The 19911-nt window shown below is 39.8% G+C and overlaps 1 protein-coding gene across 3 annotated transcripts in view; it reads right to left on the bottom strand.

Moving 5' to 3' along the window:
• The window catches only part of p2ry13 (purinergic receptor P2Y13), a 49727-nt gene that overhangs the window by 15099 nt on the left and 14717 nt on the right, over positions 1-19911 (bottom strand). The window contains exon 1 of one of the 3 annotated variants that reach the window (XM_061973033.1): positions 18653-18715. The exons of 1 other annotated variant lie outside the window; for it this stretch is intronic. Coding sequence is in view for 1 of the 2 variants with exons in the window: in XM_061973031.1 (XP_061829015.1) it covers positions 2795-2886 (92 nt within the window). In the remaining variant the exon portion in view is untranslated. Of the gene's footprint in view, positions 1-2794; positions 2993-18652; positions 18716-19911 lie in introns of those variants that run through there. One more of the 3 variants, XM_061973031.1, reaches the window with a different exon arrangement.

Raw genomic sequence — 19911 nt, 5'->3', positions numbered from 1 at the left:
CAATTGTAGCGTCCAGAAGAAGTGCACACCAAGTCTGACGCTCTTTTCAAACTTTTATTGAGCAACCTATACTAACACAGCTCAACTTATCTCGTTCTTTCCACACGCACGTCTATCCTCACTCCTTATTTCCGCAACAGCAACACTTCCTCCTTCTTCGCCAATCACCTTAAAGGCGTGATACGTTCACAACAAAGAGGATGCATGATAAAGTGACAGAAATTGAAATTTTTGCATTGTATTAAACATCAGGAAGTGTTAAAGACAAAACCATCAAAAGCCATCTGCTTTTTTATAAAGATAAGTTAGGTTAAATGAAAATATTATTATTACTATTATTTATCTTACGGTATATCAAAAATAATTTGAGCAAAATTTAATTGAAATATTGTCGCTGTGGCCCTCCAGCAGTGCTCGGGTTGCTCATGCGGCCCCCGGTAAAAATTAATTGCCCACCCCTGGCTTAGGGTCATTTTTGACGCCACTTGTGGAAGAGTGGGTAGTGATACAAGAGACTTCAATTTCCTAAAATGTATGAAAAACTTCACTGGTTTTGTATGTATGCAATGTAATAGCAAACACATTCATGATAACATGTAATATTACAGTATTTTAAGCATTACCGAAACTCCTTTCCTTGGCGCATTAATTTCATAGAGCGTCTCGGTTGCTATGCGCTAAACGTTTGAAATAGGAAGATAACACAGTGATTTACGATTTTTACGCTCATTGGGATTCCGACTGATGGAATGTTGTTTCTCTCTTGACCTACTAAATTCTGAATAATCCTCGCCCTTCAGATACAAATGTGTCCTAGCGATGTTGTAATGGACTACCGCGTTCCATTTGTTGAGAGCCATATGGTGTCGACTGTCAAGTTGATAGCGTGTAGATTTTAAATGTTGACCAACTTCCCAGTTTGGTTCCACAACATTCTACGATACATATGAGATACATGATCTATAACCCAGAATTACACTATATTGCCAAAAGTATTTGGCCACCTGCCTTGACTCACATATGAACTTGAAGTGCCATCCCATTCCTAACCCATAGGATTCAATATGATGTCGGTGTACCTTTTGCAGCTATTACAGCTTCAACTCTTCTGGGAAGGCTGTCCACAAGGTTGCGGAATGTGTTTATAGGAATTTTCCACCATTCTTCCAAAAGCGCTTTAATGTTGGTCAAGAAAACCTGGCTCTCAGTCTCCGTTCTAATTCATCCCATAGGGATTCTATCGGGTTCAGGTCAGGATTCTGTGCAGGCCAGTCAAGTTCATCCACACCAGACTCTGTCATCCATGTCTTTATGGACTTTGCTTTGTACACTGGTGCACAGTCATGCTCCAAACTGTTCCCACAAGGTTGGGAGCATGGAATTGTCCAAAATGTTTTGGTATCCTGGAGCATTCAAAGTTCCTTTCACTGGAACTTTACACCACCGCATCCGACGCTTGCATATCTCGACTGGATTTGTTGCACAGGTGGCATCCTATGACAGTTCCACGCTGGAAATCACTGAGCTCCTGAGAGTGGCTCATTCTTTAACAAATGTTTGTAGAAACAGTCTCCATGCCTAAGTGCTTGATTTCATACACCTGTGGCCGGGCAAAGTGATTAGGACACTTGATTCTGATCATTTGGATGGGTGGCCAAATACTTTTGGCAATATAGTGTACTTTCCTATTGATTTTATGGCAAGTCACAACAAACATTTTTAACAGCTCAGCGAGCATCTGGCTAATCGCCAGTGGTCGGAGGAGCAGTGTGAGCAAGGGGATGTGTCACTACACCATGAAAGTAGTTCCTCTGTGTTAGCTCTTACAATAAAAATGTCGCTACAAGTTTGGTTAATATATGCAGGTCCAGCATGCATGTGGAGCGTTATTGGCAGTTTTTGGAGGTTTTTTTAGAGGGCTCTGTAGGCGGACGTTTTAAACACATAATTGTCATGATTGGGTCTTATGTTTATGCGTGGGTCGTTCTCCCAAGATACAGACGGAGCTCCGAATGCAGTGTGGAGGTAAGACAATGATTTATTCCTCATAAATCAGTCAACAACAAAACAAAGCAAGCGTGCCGATAGCACGGGGAGCTCAGGCGAAACGTAGCACAGGGATCAAAAGCATAGAAACAAGTAATCATCCAACGTAACTGTTGCTTACAGCAAACAAGGAAGCCAGACCAAGGGTGGCGAGAAACGGGAGTAAGTAGCTCTCTGATTCATGCCCGGAAGCAGGTGAGCGTCCCCGACACTAATCAGAGGCAGGTAAAACTAGTCAGCACCCATGGCAACCAAAACACACAAACTCAAGGGTGCTGAAAACAAAACTGATGGAGTCAAAACAAAACAAAACATCATCATGACAATAATATGAACAAATTATTAGTATTCTCTGAGATTCTACCTACTCCTTTTCGGACATGTTGAATTGTCCAAGTGTGAAGTGAAGTGTGAAGTGAATTATATTTATATAGCGCTTTTTCTCTAGTGACTCAAAGCGCTTTACATAGTGAAACCCAATATTTAAGTTACATTTAAACCAGTGTGGGTGGCACTGGGAGCAGGTGGGTAAAGTGTCTTGCCCAAGGACACAACAGCAGTGACAAGGATGGCGGAAGCGGGGACCGAACCTGGAACCCTCAAGTTGCTGGCACGGCCACTCTACCAACCTAGCTATACCGCCCCAGTGTAATCATGTGCTGTTCCACAATGTTAAATTAAATACAACCATATATTCAATACACTCTTTTTTCCAGAAGATGACATTATTGAAATAATTTCTTCTTACCTTCTTGTTGTGACCCTGTTAGCTGTGTGATACTGTGAAGCATTAGAAGATGAGTATATAGAGCAGTCGTGAAAAAAAAACCCAAGATACATCAGCAGAAGGAAGAAGTGAAATATCCGATTCTGCTTAACTAACCACCGGAAGTTGGTCAAACGCAGAAAACCCGATGCTCAGGTTACTTTAGTTCTTCTGAGGAAATACCATGTCTGTTCTTGAGGGATGTGTGTGTGTGTGTGTGTGTGTGTGTGTGTTATCTTACAATGGACCTTCAACTGCTACTGTCTCAGGCGGCAATATGTTTGCCAGGCTTCCTGTTAAAGAAAGACCCATTCCACGCACACTTCCTATCCCAGTTGACACTGAGAGGTTGGTTCTCTCTGTGTCCGAGTTGACCAATGACAGATCAAGACTGTGAGCTCGGGCAGCACGGTGGTAGAGGGGTTAGTGCATCTGCCTCACAATACGAAGGTCCTGAGTAAGGCTGCAGCTAACGATTATTTTTCTATCGATTAATCTATAGATTATTTTTTCGATTAATCTATAGATTATTTTTCCTTTTACCGATTATTTTTTTTATTTAAAATGAAGATGAAAAAATAAATGTAGGCCAGTTTTTTCAAAAGGCATGGCTTTTATTTACAAAAAAAAAGTATGGCCACTCAGTCAACATTGACAACAGCATGACAAAATATTCTGTAACAATGTAAACATTTAACAAAATTAAAAGTAGCTTATTTGCTTTTAATGTGCAAATATAAAAGTAAACATCCAGTGCAAATCTTAATATTCTGCAATAGTATAAGCATTTCAAAAGTAAAAGTATTGCTTATTTTGCTTTAAAATGTGCAAAAATAAAGATAAACATCCAATTCAAAAAAGTGCAAAACGGAAATATTCTGTAACAACAGTGTAAACATTTCAACAAAAGTAAAAGTATTGCTTATTTGCTAAAATGTGCAAAAATAAAGATAAACATCCAATACAAAAAAGTGCAAAACGAAATATTCTGTAACAACAGTGTAAACATTTCAACAAAAGTAAAACTTTTGATTATTTTGCTTAATAACACAACAATGATAGTATGATTAAAGTGAAAGTTAATTGTTCGTTTGTACATAGTATACGTAATTGTTAATGTTGTAAAAGGTATTTGCACAACTAATTAACGTTAGCGTTAAAGAGGAGCGCGTCTTTGTAAACACTGAACAGGCACGCCAAACGCTCCTCTCAGAGCGAAACGGTGCTTTAGTTTATGAATTTACAACGCAGATACAAATGACACATTCATGTTTTTGTGTAATGATGACAACGTATACTCACGCGAACGATTGACTAGTTGATGGTGATGGCAAGAACGCTGCCGTTGTGCTGCTATGATAGGCCATTTCCGCTCGACAGTGTGCATACAACAACATTATTAGCAGAGGTGGGTAGAGTAGCCAGAAATTGTACTCAAGTAAGAGTACTGTTACTTTAGAGATTTATTACTCAAGTAAAAGTAAGGAGTAGTCACCCAAATATTTACTTGAGTAAAAGTAAAAAGTATGTTGTGAAAAAACTACTCAAGTACTGAGTAACATACACACACATATCATATATATATATATATATATATATATATATATACAGTGGGGCAAAAAAGTATTTAGTCAGCCACCAATTGTGCAAGTTCTCCCACTTAAAATGATGACAGAGGTCTGTAATTATCATCATAAGTACACTTCAACTGTGAGAGACAGAATGTGAAAAAAAATCCAGGAATTCACATTGTAAGAATTTTAAAGAATTTATTTGTAAATTATGGTGGAAAATAAGTATTTGGTCAATAACAAAAATTCAACTCAATACTTTGTAATATAACCTTTGTTGGCAATAACAGAGGTCAAACGATTACTATAGGTCTTTACCAGGTTTGCACACACAGTAGCTGGTATTTTGGCCCATTCCTCCATGCAGATCTTCTCGAGAGCAGTGATGTTTTGGGGCTGTCGCCGAGCAACACGGACTTTCAACTCCCTCCACAGATTTTCTATGGGGTTGAGGTCTGGAGACTGGCTAGGTCACTCCAGGACTTTCAAATGCTTCTTACGGAGCCACTCCTTCGTTGCCCGGGCGGTGTGTTTGGGATCATTGTCATGCTGGAAGACCCAGCCACGTTTCATCTTCAAAGCTCTCACTGATGGAAGGAGGTTTTGGCTCAAAATCTCACGATACATGGCCCCATTCATTCTTTCCTTAACACGGATCAGTCGGCCTGTCCCCTGAGCAGAAAAACAGCCCCAAAGCATGATGTTTCCACCCCCATGCTTCACAGTAGGTATGGTGTTCTTGGGATGAAACTCAGTATTCTTCTTCCTCCAAACTGTCGAGTTGAGTTTCTACCAAAAAGTTCTATTTTGGTTTCATCTGACCACATGACATTCTCCCAATCCTCTGCTGTATCATCCATGTGCTCTCTGGCAAACTTCAGACGGGCCTGGACATGCACTGGCTTAAGCAGGGGGACACGTCTGGCACTGCAGGATTTGATTCCCTGTTGGCGTAGTGTGTTACTGATGGTAACCTTTGTTACTTTGGTCCCAGCTCTCTGCAGGTCATTCACCAGGTCCCCCCGTGTGGTTCTGGGATTTTTGCTCACCGTTCTCATGATCATTTTGACCCCACGGGATGAGATCTTGCGTGGAACCCCAGATCGAGGGAGATTATCAGTGGTCTTGTATGTCTTCCATTTTCTGATAATTGCTCCCACAGTTGATTTTTTCACACCAAGCTGCTTGCCTATTGTAGATTCACTCTTCACAGTCTGGTGCAGGTCTACAATTGTTTTCCTGGTGTCCTTCGACAGCTCTTTGGTCTTGGCGTTAGTGGAGTTTGGTGTCTGACTGTTTGAGGCTGTGGACAGGTGTCTTTTATACAGATAACCAGTTCAAACAGGTGCCATTAATACAGGTAACGAGTGGAGGACAGAAGAGCTTCTTAAAGAAGAAGTTACAGGTCTGTGAGAGCCACAGATCTTCCTTGTTTGAAGTGACCAAATACTTATTTTCCACCATAATTTACAAATAAATTCTTTAAAATTCCTACAATGTGAATTCCTGGATTTTTTTTTCACATTCTGTCTCTCACAGTTGAAGTGTACCTATGATGAAAATTACAGACCTCTGTCATCATTGTAAGTGGGAGAACTTGCACAATCGGTCGCTGACTAAATACTTTTTTGCCCCACTGTATATATGTGTATATATACACACACACACACACACACACACACATATATATATATATTATACATATACATATATATATATATATATATATATATACATACATTGATATATACAGTATATAATTTATATTTATTTATTTTGCCGTTTTTGTTTACATGTTAAAGGTGTTTTAATAATTATACATGCATGTTTAACATATAGATTCCTTTCTTTCATGAAGACAAGAATATAAGTTGGTGTATTACCTGATTCTGATGACTTGCATTGATTGTAATCAGGAAGCAGTGCTGGTAACTTCCACGTTTTCAAATGGAGGAGAAAAAAAGTTCCTCCTTTCTGTCTAATACCACATGAAAGTGGTTGTTATTTGGCATCTTATTTGTCCACCTTCCATATTCGTTTTTATACACTTTACAAGAAATACATTGGCGGCAAACTCCGTAGCTTGCTAGCTTGTTTGCGCTGGCTTTCGGAGACTCTTATTTTGAAAGCGCAAGCGCGATGGAGCGGGACTTTTATTGTGAAGACAGGAACTGTGCAGTCAGTCTTTACGGTTGAAATAAAAAAGGGTCTTTTTTCCTTCACACTTTTGATTGATTGATTGGAACTTTTATTATTAGATTGCACAGTACAGTGCATATTCCGTACAATTGACCACTAAATGGTAACACCCGAAGTTAGCTCGGAGCCAGTCAGGTCATGTGACCCCTGGCTCTGTTTGATTGGTCCAACGTCACCAGTGACTGCATCTGATTGGTGGAACGAAGTGAAACGTCACCAGTAAGGCAGGCACTTTGAAGGTCTGTCTGACAGACCAAAACAAACAAAGCGTGCATTAACAGATCGATAAAAATTAGTAGCGAGTAGCGAGCTGAATGTAGATAAAAGTAGCGGAGTAAAAGTAGCGTTTCTTCTTAGGCCGTTTATTGAAATACTCCCACACTTTTGACGACTTTTGGCGTGCTTTTTTCCCCTCGCTCGCACCGCTAGCATCGTCTGCTTTGCGCTCCGCCATGACGGTAGTGTGACGTAAATATGCGACGCGTCGACGAACAAAAACGTCCTCGACGTATTTACGTAACCGATGACGTCGACTACGTCGACGCGTCGTTTCAGCCCTAGTCCTGAGTAGTCTTGGGTTCAATCCCAGGCTCGGGATCTTTCTGTGTGGAGTTTGCATGTCCTCCCCGTGACTGCGTGGGTTCCCTCCGGTTACTCCGGCTTCCTCCCACTTCCAAAGACATGCACCTGGGGATAGGTTGATTGGAAACACTAAATTGGCCCTAGTGTGTGGATGTGAGTGTGAATGTTGTCTGTCTATCTGTGTTGGCCCTGCGATGAGGTGGCGACTTGTCCAGGGTGTACCCCGCCTTCCGCCCGATTGTAGCTGAGACAGGCTCCAGAAAATGGATGGATGGATGGACTGTGAGCTCCTTTCAACACCCTCATCCAGTAACCTGCATGCTTCCACTCATGATTATCATTCATGTTATGACGCTAACTACAAGAGCTACTTCCTTTTCTCACGAAATGCCAGACTTTGGAACCAGAAGTGTTGTTTTGGTGTTGGATGCGTTAGAATGCTGAAAAGATATGGGTCAGTAGTGAGCAATAGTTAGTTTAGTTTAGTCTTTATTTCAGGGGTCTCAAACTCAATTTACCTGGGGGCTACTGGATGCAGAAACTGGGTGAGGCTGGGCCGCAAGAAAATATTTCTTAAAAAAAATCTAACATGCACTTTTTAATGAATTCACCTTCTTTGAATGGCTATCCCGCCCTAGCAACATACTTGTCAACCCTCCCGATTTTTCCGAGAGACTCTCGAATTTCAGTGCCCCTCTTGACAATCTCCCGGGGCAACCAATTTCCCGAATTTCTCCCGATTTTCACCCGGACAACAATATTAAGGGTGTGCCGTGATGGCACTACCTTTAACGTCCCCTACAACCTGTCGTCGCGTCTGCTTTTTCACCATACAAACAGCGTGCCGGACAAGTCACATGTTGTATGCGGCTTCTACAGACACACGTAAGTGACTGCAAGACATACTTGGTCAACAGCCATACAGGTCACACTGAGGGTGGCCGTACGAACACCTTTAACACTGTTACAAATATGCGCCACACTGTGAACCCACACCAAACAAGAATGACAAACACATTTCGGGAGAACATCCGCAGCGTAACACAACAGAACAAATACCCAGAACCCCTTGCAACACTAACTCTTCCGGGCTTGAGGTGTGGGGGTTTGGTGGTAGCGGGGGTTTATATTGTAGCCTGGAAGAGTTAGGGCTGCATGGGATTCTGTGTATTTGTTCTGTTGTGTTTATGTTGTGTTACGGTGCGGATGTTCTCCCGAAATGTGTTTGTCATTCTTGTTTGGTGTGGGTTCACAGTGTGGCGCATATTTGTAACAGTGTTAAAGTTGTTTATACGGCCACCCTCAGTGTGGGAACAGGTGGGTGCCATGATTGGGTATACAAGTAGATTCCATGAAATGCTCAGTCATTCACAAACAAAGATGGGGCGAGGGTCACCACTTTGTCAACAAATGCGTGAGCAAATTGTTGAACAGTTTAAGAAAAACCTTTCTCAACCAGCTATTGCAAGGAATTTAGGGATTTCACCATCTACGGTCCGTAATATCATCAAAGAGTTCAGAGAATCTGGAGAAATCACTGCACGTAAGCAGCTAAGCCCGTGACCTTCGATCCCTCAGGCTGTACTGCATCAACAAGTGACATCAGTGTGTAAAGGATATCACCACATGGGCTCAGGAACACTTCAGAAACCCACTGTCAGTAACTACAGTTGGTCGCTACATCTGTAAGTGCAAGTTAAAACTCTCCTATGCAAGGCGAAAACCGTTTATCAACAGCACCCAGAAACGCCGTCGGCTTCGCTGGGCCTGAGCTCATTTAAGATGGACTGATACAAAGTGGCAAAGTGTTCTGTGGTCTGACGAGTCCACATTTCAAATTGTTTTGGAAACTGTGGACGTTGTGTCCTACGGACCAAAGAGGAAAAGAACCATCCGGATTGTTATAGGCGCAAAGTTGAAAAGCCAGCATCTGTGATGGTAAGGGGGTGTATTAGTGCCCAAGACATGGGTAACTTACACATCTGTGAAGGCGCCATTAATGCTGAAAGGTACATACAGGTTTTGGAGCAACATATGTTGCCATCCAAGCAATGTTACCATGGACGCCCCTGCTTATTTCAGCAAGACAATGCCAAGCCACGTGTTACATCAACGTGGCTTCATAGTAAAAGAGTGCGGGTACGAGACTGGCCTGCCTGTAGTCCAGACCTGTCTCTCATTGAAAATGCGTGGCACATTATGAAGCTTAAAATACCACAACGGAGACCCCCGGACTGTTGAACAACTTAAGCTGTACATCAAGCAAGAATGGGAAAGAATTCGACCTGAGAAGCTTAAAAAATGTGTCTCCTCAGTTCCCAAACGTTTACTGAGTGTTGTTAAAAGGAAAGGCTATGTAACACAGTGGTGAACATGCCCTTTCCCAACTACTTTGGCACGTGTTGCAGCCATGAAATTCTAAGTTACCGTATTTTTCGGACTATAAGTCGCAATTTTTTTCAGTTTGGCCGGGGGTGCGACTTATACTCAGGAGCGACTTATTTGTAAAATTATTAACACATTACCGTAAAATATCAAATAATATTATTTCGCTCATTCACGTAAGAGACTAGACGTATAAGATTTCATCGGATTTAGCGATTAGGAGTGACAGATTGTTTGGTAAACGTATAGCATGTTCTATATGTTATAGTTATTTGAATGACTCATACCATAATATGTTACGTTAACATACCAGGCACGTTCTCAGTTGGTTATTTATGCGTCATATAACGTACACTTATTCAGCCTGTTGTTCACTATTCTTTATTTATTTTAAATTGCCTTTCAAATGTCTATTCTTGGTGTTGGGTTTGATCAATTACATTTCCCCCCAAAAATGCAACTTATACTCCAGTGCGACTTATATGTTTTTTTCCTTCTTTATTATGCATTTTCGGCCCTTGCGACTTATACTCCAGAGTGACATATACTCCGAATAAAACGGTAATTACAATTTGAAAAAAAAAAAAAAAAGTTTATGAGTTTGAACATCAAATATCTTGACTTTGTAGTGCATTCAATTGAATATGGGTTGAAAAGGATTTGCAAATCATTGTATTCTGTTTATATTTACGTCTAACACAATTTCCCAACTCATATGGAAACGGTGTTTGTAGAATATAAAGGTGGGCAGCTATGGATTAGGTTGTTTGATAAGTCGACTAGTCAAGTTAAACACCTTTAGAGCCTCAATGCGCATTTTAGGGAAAACAGTTTAAATAGACAACAATTTGTATGCTTGTCTATAATACAGTAACACAGTAAATGCGTATCATCGACATTGAAATGTAGACTTTTATAGACTTTTAACATGTGCACATTAATAAAAATAAACCAGAAACCTCAGATTACGGTAAACACACACCACCGCTAATGTGAATGTCTGCATTGTTTACAGATTCGGGAACTCCATGTGGTCCGGATTTTATACATTTTTATAGTTACACTCATTAAACAAATATTCAAAGCACTAAAATATAAATCAAAGCTTTTTCCTAATCAAATTGATCAATTTAATCAAGCAGCCCTAAAGAAATGTATATGTGTGTATTCTATATTTTTAGGGATATTCATTTTCATTTTTTTTGCATTCCTGCTAAATTGAAACTTGGGAATGGATACTCATTTTGGAATGACAAGTGAGTATCCAATCACAGTCTCGTTAACATCATGCTGCCTAGATAGGCTACTGTCAACAACTTGTGATCTGATTGGCTATCACAACTGTCTATCAACTGTATGTGTTCTCAAATTCATCCGCTAACGATCCCGATGAGTATCCAATCACAGGACGCGTAAATGTCACGTTCAACGTGAGGTCATCTAGAAGGCCTTACTGACAACAACTCATGATCTGATTGGCTATGGAAATTATCTATCAACTCGCTGACAGTGCACGGACGCCCGCATTGTTGATTCTGAAGGCCTTGGGCAGATTTCGTACAGCATGGCAACATAAGATGGCGGATTGGATACAAACTAAACTATCGAATATGCTTCTTAAATAAAATGCTATTTAACTAGTTTTTATCATTTTTCTAGAGAAAAACACTTTGAAACACTCCATTCAAATTTGTATGTTGGTCATTATGGTGGTACTTGGGAGCCAAGTTTTTGTCTGAGGTGATACTTGGTGAAACAAGTTTGAGAACTACTGATCTGGACCACAAGGAAGTGGTTGAAATGTACATTAAAACACATCATAGGTCTCCCCATTGACAAGAAGCTCATAAAGTGAAAGCATGGTAATTAAAAACAGCAACTCATGCGTTGATTTAAAAGCCAATAAATAAGTTAACATTGTTAAATAATCTTTGAAAACATTGGCAATGTTCTTTATTGTTTAACAACAAGTTGAAATGATGAAACTTGGTACATTCATTGGTTGTTATTGTAATTACTATTTGAAAGTAATGAAACGTGCTTAGACTTCTATTTTGAAAGATTCATTCTGTAACCAATGTGCCTGGCAGCAGCCAGGCGGATCGTTCTAAGCCTTATTTAATACTTAATATTGTTTTATATCCATGTAAAATCAGAATCAGAATAGTTTTTTATTGCCATTGTTTTAGAACGGGTTCACAAACTAGGGAATTTTTCTTGGTGCAATCGTGCAACATAAAACACATAACGCAGAATAGGAATAAAATGAGCTGTAACTGAGCTATCAGATCTTGTTATTGGTATTGGATATCGGTAAAAATATGGTAGGTCAATTAAATTTATATTATTTACAGTCAAATTTAAATATCACTGTGGAGGGGGGCGTGGCCTGCGGGCCTGCCGCGAAACGAGGTGTGCAAGGACCGGCCTCGAAGATAGCGACAGGTGTGTAGATGGCCCAGGTGGACCTTGTGATCTAATCATCTGTCGCCTTTATTAGTAGCAGCCGGAACGAGACACGGGAGTTGGAGTGGGAGCCAGAGAGAGAGAGAGAAAGACGAACTGAGAAAAAGCCAATTTGCTAGAAAGCAAAAGCCTAGCACGACTTATGAAAATAAAACAGTGTTGTACCCTGAAGTCCGGGCTCTCGTGGCAGTGTGTGGTGGTCCGCAGAACCCACTAGAGGGCAACCTCTACAATCACATCCTTACAGGTTGCCATATTTGTTGATCATCAACTTATTATTTAACAGTTTTAATCCATATGACAGAAAACATAAGGATCCAGCAAATATCAGAAAGACAGTACGCTGTGATGTGCCCAGAAACTGTTTAATAACCCTAATTTTACTAAACCACATGTGCTGTACTGTGCAGGAAACCAAACATTGCTTTTCTGCCAGGTTTAACAAGAAAGTGCAAGCACCCGTCATGTGCAACTGTTTTCAATCCTGCCATTTTACAGAAAAAAAAGGCTATGCTTGCAATTAATTAGCACCGGATAAACATCTCTGTTCAGTCCACGCAGTAAACCTTCTCACCCCGAACGGATAGCACTGATCAATAAAGACAGCAGCTCATAAAGATGCAAGCTGGTGTATGTTATCGCGCAAATAAAAGAAAAGTTGATGTTCACCTGCTTGAAAGTCATTTGCTGAACACAGCATAGTGCATTTATGTGGCTGTTGTGGACCTTGTAAGTTCTTTATAAGGTGGCCTCATCCACACACAGACAAACAAACAATGGGGCCAAGCAGCTCATTGTCTCACCAAGGACTCCATGAGGGATCGTTCACATGACACTTTCACTCAGAATTCTGAACTGCTGCAAAGGTTATTCTATTGTTTCCTGCGGTCTCATATTTCTGACAAATACACCACTTGGTGGCACTGCTATCAAACCCCATAAGTTGGATTGAAGTGAAACTTGTAACACAACTCAATGATCTCTACCAAACTGTAACTTAAAGTACCAGTAGAGTGGAAAAACAAGTTGCCTCTATATTAAAGTTATTATCATATAAAAAAAACAAAAGCAAAAGCAGTGAAGTTGTCACGTTGTGTAAATGGTAAATAAAAACAGAATTCAATGATTTGCAAATCCTTTTCAACTTATATTCAATTGAATAAATTGCAAAGACAAGATACTTAACGTTCAAACTGGTAAACGTTATTTTTTGCAAATATTAGCTCATTTGGAATTTGATGACTCCAACATGTTTAAAAAAAGCTCGCACAAGTGGCAAAACAGACTGAGAAAGTTGAGGAATGCTCATCAAACACTTATTTGGAACATCCAACAGGTGAACAGGCTAATTGGGCACAGGTGGGTGCCATGATTGGGTATAAAAACAGCTTCAATGAAATGCTCAGTCATTCACAAACAAGGACGGGGCGAGGGTCACCACTTTGTCAACAAATGTGTGAGCAAATTGTCAAACAGTTTAAGAACAACATTTCTCAACCAGCTATAGTAAGGAATTTAGGGATTTCACCATCTACGGTCCGTAATATCATCAAAAGGTTCTGAGAATCTGAAGAAATCACTGCATGTAAGCAGCAAGGCCGAAATTCACGTTCTGCACGTGTTACAACAGCGTGGCTTAATAGTAAAAGAGTGCGGGTACTAGACTGGCCTGCCTGTAGTCCAGACCTGTCTCTCATTGAAAATGTGTGGCGCAATATGAAGCCTAAAATACCACAACAGAGACCCCAGACTGTTGAACAACTTAAGCTGTACATCAAGCAAGAATGGGAAAGAATTCCACCTGAAAAGCTTCAAAAATGTGTCCCCTCAGTTCCCAAACGTTTACTGAGTGTTGTTAAAAGGAAAGGCCATGTAACACAGTGGTAAAAATGCCCCCGTGACAACATTATTGCAATGTGCTGCTGCCATTAAATTCTAAGTTAATGATTATTTGCAAAAAAAATAAAAGTTTCTCAGTTCAAACATTAAATATATTGTCTTTGCAGTATATTCAATTGAATATAAGTTGAAAAGGATTTGCAAATCATTGTATTCTGTTTTTATTTACCATTTACACAACGTGCCAACTTCACTGTTTTGGGGTTTTGTACAACTGAACAATCACCTACCAAAATTCAGGAACACTATGGCAAATGGGTGCAAGCCTTTCACCACAAATTTGGTCACAGCCCGGTGACATTTGTAGTCATAATTTGTCTCTCGCCAAGCTCATTTAAAAGAAAAGGCATTCATCGAAAGTTAATAGGTTTGAAAAGTAGGCAGATGCCTCAAAGGCAGGTTAGTACCTGTTGTTGTTGTCTTGGCTCAGTCAACAGTAGATCCCGGATGCAGAGACGTGAGGCGCGGCAGCAATAAGTGCAGTGCTTTAATTTTGATGACAATCCAAACAAAAAGAGACACGGCAAAATTGCACACTATAACATTTTGTCCACGATGAGCTTTCCAGCAATCGGCGGGGGAATGGCCAAGACCCACTGGGAATGTTCAGTCTAATGAGGAATAACTCCACCTCTTGAGAGAGGAGAACAAAAAATGGAGGTAAGAACAAAACTGACCTGCGGCAGAAACATCGAAGTTAGGTATGACGGCACAGGAAGCAATACGCCAGCGAGGACAAGCTGTCCGTGCCCTGCTTAAATAGCTCAGTGTCAAATTAGGACCAGGTGTATCCAATTAGGCTATAATAATCCTGAGTAAGATGAATAAGATCATCTCAAATGAGGTTTAAAGGGGAACATTATCACCAGACCTATGTAAGCGTCAATATATACCTTGATGTTGCAGAAAAATGACCATATATTTTTTTAACCGATTTCCGAACTCTAAATGGGTGAATTTTGGCGAATTAAACGACTTTCTAATATTCGCTCTCGGAGCGATGACGTCACGTTGTGACGTCACATCGGGAAGCAATCCGCCATTTTCTCAAACACCGAGTCAAATCAGCTCTGTTATTTTCCGTTTTTCGACTGTTTTCCGTACCTTGGAGACATCATGCCTCGTCGGTGTGTTGTCGGAGGGTGTAACAACACGAACAGGGACGGATTCAAGTTGCACCAGTGGCCCAAAGATGCGAAAGTGGCAAGAAATTGGACGTTTGTTCCGCACACTTTACCGACAAAAGCTATGCTACGACAGATGGCAAGAATGAGTGGATATCCTGCGACACTCAAAGCAGATGCATTTCCAACGATAAAGTCAAAGAAATCTGCCGCCAGACCCCCATTGAATCTGCCGGAGTGTGTGAGCAATTCAGAGACAAAGGACCTCGGTGGCACAGCAAGCAATGGCGGCAGTTTGTTTCCACAGACGAGCGATCTAAACCCCCTGGATGTCTTGGCTCACACCGTCCCTTATGCCACCAAAGCTGATCAAGAGAACAATATCGACCCTAGCTTCCCTGGCCTGCTGACATCAACTCCAAAACTGGACAGATCAGCTTTCAGGAAAAGAGCGCAGATGAGGGTATGTCTACAGAATATATTAATTGATGAAAATTGGGCTGTCTGCACTCTCAAAGTGCATGTTGTTGCCAAATGTATTTCATATGCTGTAAACCTAGTTCATAGTTGTTAGTTTCCTTTAATGCCAAACAAACACATACCAATCGTTGGTTAAAAGGCGATCGTCAAATTCGTCCTCGCTTTCTCCCGTGTCGCTGGCTGTCGTGTCGTTTTCGTCGGTTTCGCTTGCATACGGTTCAAACCGATATGGCTCAATAGCTTCAATTTCTTCTTCAATTTCGTTTTCGCTACCTGCCTCCACACTACAGCCATCCGTTTCAATACATGCGAAATCTGTTGAATCGCTTAAACCGCTGAAATCCGAGTCTGAATCCGAGCTAATGTCGCTATAGCTTGCTGTTCTTTCCGCCATGTTTGTTTGTGTTGGCTTAACTATGTGACGTCACAGGAAAATGGACAGTGTTTATAACGATGGTTAAAATCAGGCACTTTGAAGCTTTTTTTAGGGATATTGCGTGATGGGTAAAATTTTGAAAAAAACTTCAAAAAATATAATAAGCCACTGGGAACTGATTTTTAATGGTTTTAACCCTTCTGCAATTGTGATAATGTTCCCCTTTAAGATGTTTCTCAAGATACATTTTTGTACTTTTTATATACTTTGGGCCTGATTTACTAAAGGTTAGTGTGTACGAGACACGTGCAAACTTGATAGCACACGCAAGTCTGATCTACTAAGCGTCTCTTGAGTGAGCAGAATGAGGCGTGCAATCCATTTTGCATCTGTCTTTCATTAATATGCAGAATATATGTTGATCATCAAAACGCCCACAATACAGTGTGGAGAAAATGCAAATATATTAAACAGCATGTGCAATGTGATCTATGAACACTCATCACCGTTTTGCAAGCACAAATGTTAGAATAATTATATATACGTTATCACACAACTGTTATGCTTAAAGGCACATAACTTGTTATCTTCCACTGCAAGTTAGGAGTTGCCTCGCCGCAGCTGTTTGTGTTTTTCAGCCTGCAAACAGCCAAGGACAAACCTCAAGTACCTCAACGGAGATAAGGCAACACCGGGCAGACAAAGCAGAGAGAGGGCGAAATCACAAGGCTCAGCACATTTCCATTCTGAATAATCACGTATTGTGTCTACTGGGGCTGCTTGCATAATATGTGACCCCTCCCTTTAGAAGCAGCCTCAGCGATGTAACTAGGGAACTCCTGAATAAAATGGGGGGCGCGGGAGCTGTTCCCCAGAGCGTGGTGGGAGACTGTTACTGAGTGTGCAGCTCCATGCGTTCTCCACATGAGCAAAATTGAAATCTGTCTCTGCTTGATTCCTTGCTTCTTGTTGTGTTTAATAGATAGTCCAGTGCTTAAACTTGACAACTATTTTGCGTTTTATTTAGCACGTGTGAAAAAGGGCGTGCTATCCGAGAGAGACGCACATGGCTGGGAGGAAAGTGGTGCTCGCGCTGCGATGGACAGAGAATCATCTGTGTGTATGTTTCAATATATTTGAAATGACAGAAAAAAAAAAATACTAAGACATATTATCTATTCAGCAATTTCCTTCTATAATATTATAGCTTTTTTAAATGTTGTTTTTTTTTAATTTCAGGAAATACATTTGTGCAACTTGTCCGGGGTGTATGCTGCCTTCCGCCCAAGTGCAGTTCCTCGCGACCCCGAGAGGGACAAGCGGTAGAAAATGGATGGATAGATCACTATATCTCCTACATGACAAGATGTTTTTCTTTATGCATTTTCTTGCATTTGAGTCATTCCAGATGCACAAGTGCGCTGGTGATGCGATCCACCAGTATGAATCAATCCATAGCCTTGTTGTTTGAGGTCACCAAATGCTGTCTGTAGGAAAAATACGGAAAAACTGCTCAAACCTAAGCCTAGCATTGAACCAATAAAGCAGTGTTTCTGTAGACTATTCGATGTCATTGGGGTTTGCAAATGTGTCTCCATTTGTGTTGTTTTTCAAATGTATTGTTATTTTTCTTACTTACAGAACTCACTGACTTTGAACAGCACGGATTGATTCACACCGTATTTGTGCTTGTAAACTGCATGACGTGATATAAACACACGCACCCTCAAAATGTAAATTTCACTAATTTATTAACAAAACTGTTCCATATTAATATAAGGATAATAAATTAAAGGAAAATATTGTGTTTGTTTCACAACACCTCAGTCACCTTTGATTAAGCATATCTAGCCTTATAACTGTGGCTATGATAACAAATGAACAAAAAGACAAAAGTTAACTTGTTTTGCTTTCACTGAGTAGCCAGGCAAGTTAAGTAGACAACGAAAATAATAGAGCAAGAAAAAGCATACAACCATGTTGTGTAAAAACTACAAAATCATTCATATTAACTCCGCTCTTAAGTTGTAAAAAAGGTTACACATTATACACTAAATGACCTTCACAGTACAAACAAGTCCAATAATGGACTAATAATTTCCATCCAATGTTCATTAAAACGACAACCTCCCGGCATGATGGACCGATACACCATCGTCCTGTTGGGGGCAACACAATATACGGCTCTGGTATGTAAGGGCTCGTGCAAAGCCAACAGATCAAGCGTGTAGCTTTCATTTTTAAGGAAACTTATTTACCTTTTTTCCATTTTATAATTTGCCTATAGAGTCAGACTGCCAAGAAATATGATGAACATTTCCATGCATTTCACCCAAAATTCAAACATTTTTCAAACCTTGAAAACACAACATTAATTTCAAGCATTTTCAAGGTTTTTAAGCACCCGTACCAACCCTGAACATTAAGTGTATATTTCTGGCTACGGTATCATTCTAGTTTTCAACAGATACATGATCTGGAATTCTTCTCTCCAGATTTGGTCTAACATTTACAAAGTAGTTATTAGAGCTTTCAATTACTTCGAACATATTGTCATTTTTCACGTTTGTGTCTGAAAAGTATAATCCTTAAAATATCCTTTAGAATGCCCCATGTTGCTTTGTTTTGTTCTTTCCTAAATATTCACAGTATGCCAGTTAGCTTGTTAAGTTTTGTACATATTTTCTGTCCATATAGATCTTTGTGTTATTAATGTTCTACATAATGTATTAATCTTGTTACAAGCATTTTTCAGTACCTTTGTCATCTGTGGTTGATCGTTCTTCTTCTGTGTCTTACTAAGTTGTTTCCACGGACGATGTTTGTCATTAAGAATCATGAAAGTGAAATGACCTCATGTTTCATCTACATCATTTTCACTGTACGCATCATCCCAACTTGGCTTTTTTGCATATCATTCATAAAGCCTTCATACTTTATCTTTGATATGTCTTTTTTAGCATCCTTGCTCTTCTTACTGTAGTGTCCGTCATAAATTGTAAAAACCTGGGAGATGACCACTGATTATTAGCAGACAGATTGTAGTATTACTATCAAAATCATTAGTAAAAATATTATCAAAAAGAATGTCTTGCGATTCTGCCTGGTCTTGTAATTTTAGGATATAAACTCATGCTATACATTATACCTATGAAGTCATCAATGGTATTTTGCTTATTCGGGTTAAAGAGGTCAATGTTGGACTGATCACTTAGGTCATTTTTGACTGATTTTAGTGAAGGTTGTCGTAATGCAGTCCTCAGTCAACTCAATCCTTGCCTTAAGTGTTCTGTATATACAACTGATAAATAAATGTTTGCTTTTTTTATGACAAATTTCAATGGTTATACATTCTAAAATATTTTCAAAAGCAAAATACAGGGTTTTTTTACCACTTTGTTTTTCAGCTTTTTCATCACAAACAAAAATCCAATGTTTTCATAACTAGTGGATATAAAAAAACTGTTGTTTACCTTCTAAATATTTGGGCCCTTTAGACATGAAGTGACACCTTTTAGTCACCTTAACACTCTTAACCCAATGTAGTATTGCTTCCTGGGGATGAGCCAATCAGTTGTCACAATACTGAACAGTGCGCAGTGATTGGTTTGGTCTCCTTGAGTGGCCAATACTACTGTAGTATTGATATTTTTTTAGAAAATGCTTAATTTAGGGCACTGATGTTATAAAATTTGCTTTAAAAAAAACCCAGATTTGATGTGCGATGTCTGTATGTTCTCACAAATTATCAAATACATCACCGTAAGTCAATAATTTGTCTAAATATTATACGAAACCTAAAGCCAGTGAAGTTGGCACATTGTGTAAATCGTAAGTAAAAAAGGAATACAATGGTTTGCAAATCCTTTTCAACCTATATTCAATTGAATAGACCGCAAAGACAAGATATTTAATGTTCACACTGGTAAACTTTGTTATTTTTTGCAAATATTAGCTCATTTGGAAATTGATGCCTGAGACATGTTTCAAAAAAGCTGGCACAAGTGGCAAAACAGA

This window comes from Nerophis lumbriciformis, linkage group LG17, assembly GCF_033978685.3.
Source record: "Nerophis lumbriciformis linkage group LG17, RoL_Nlum_v2.1, whole genome shotgun sequence".
In the NCBI taxonomy this organism is placed as follows: domain Eukaryota; kingdom Metazoa; phylum Chordata; class Actinopteri; order Syngnathiformes; family Syngnathidae; genus Nerophis; species Nerophis lumbriciformis.
Note: the sequence above shows the minus strand (reverse complement) of the source record. Positions and strands in the feature narration are given on the sequence as shown.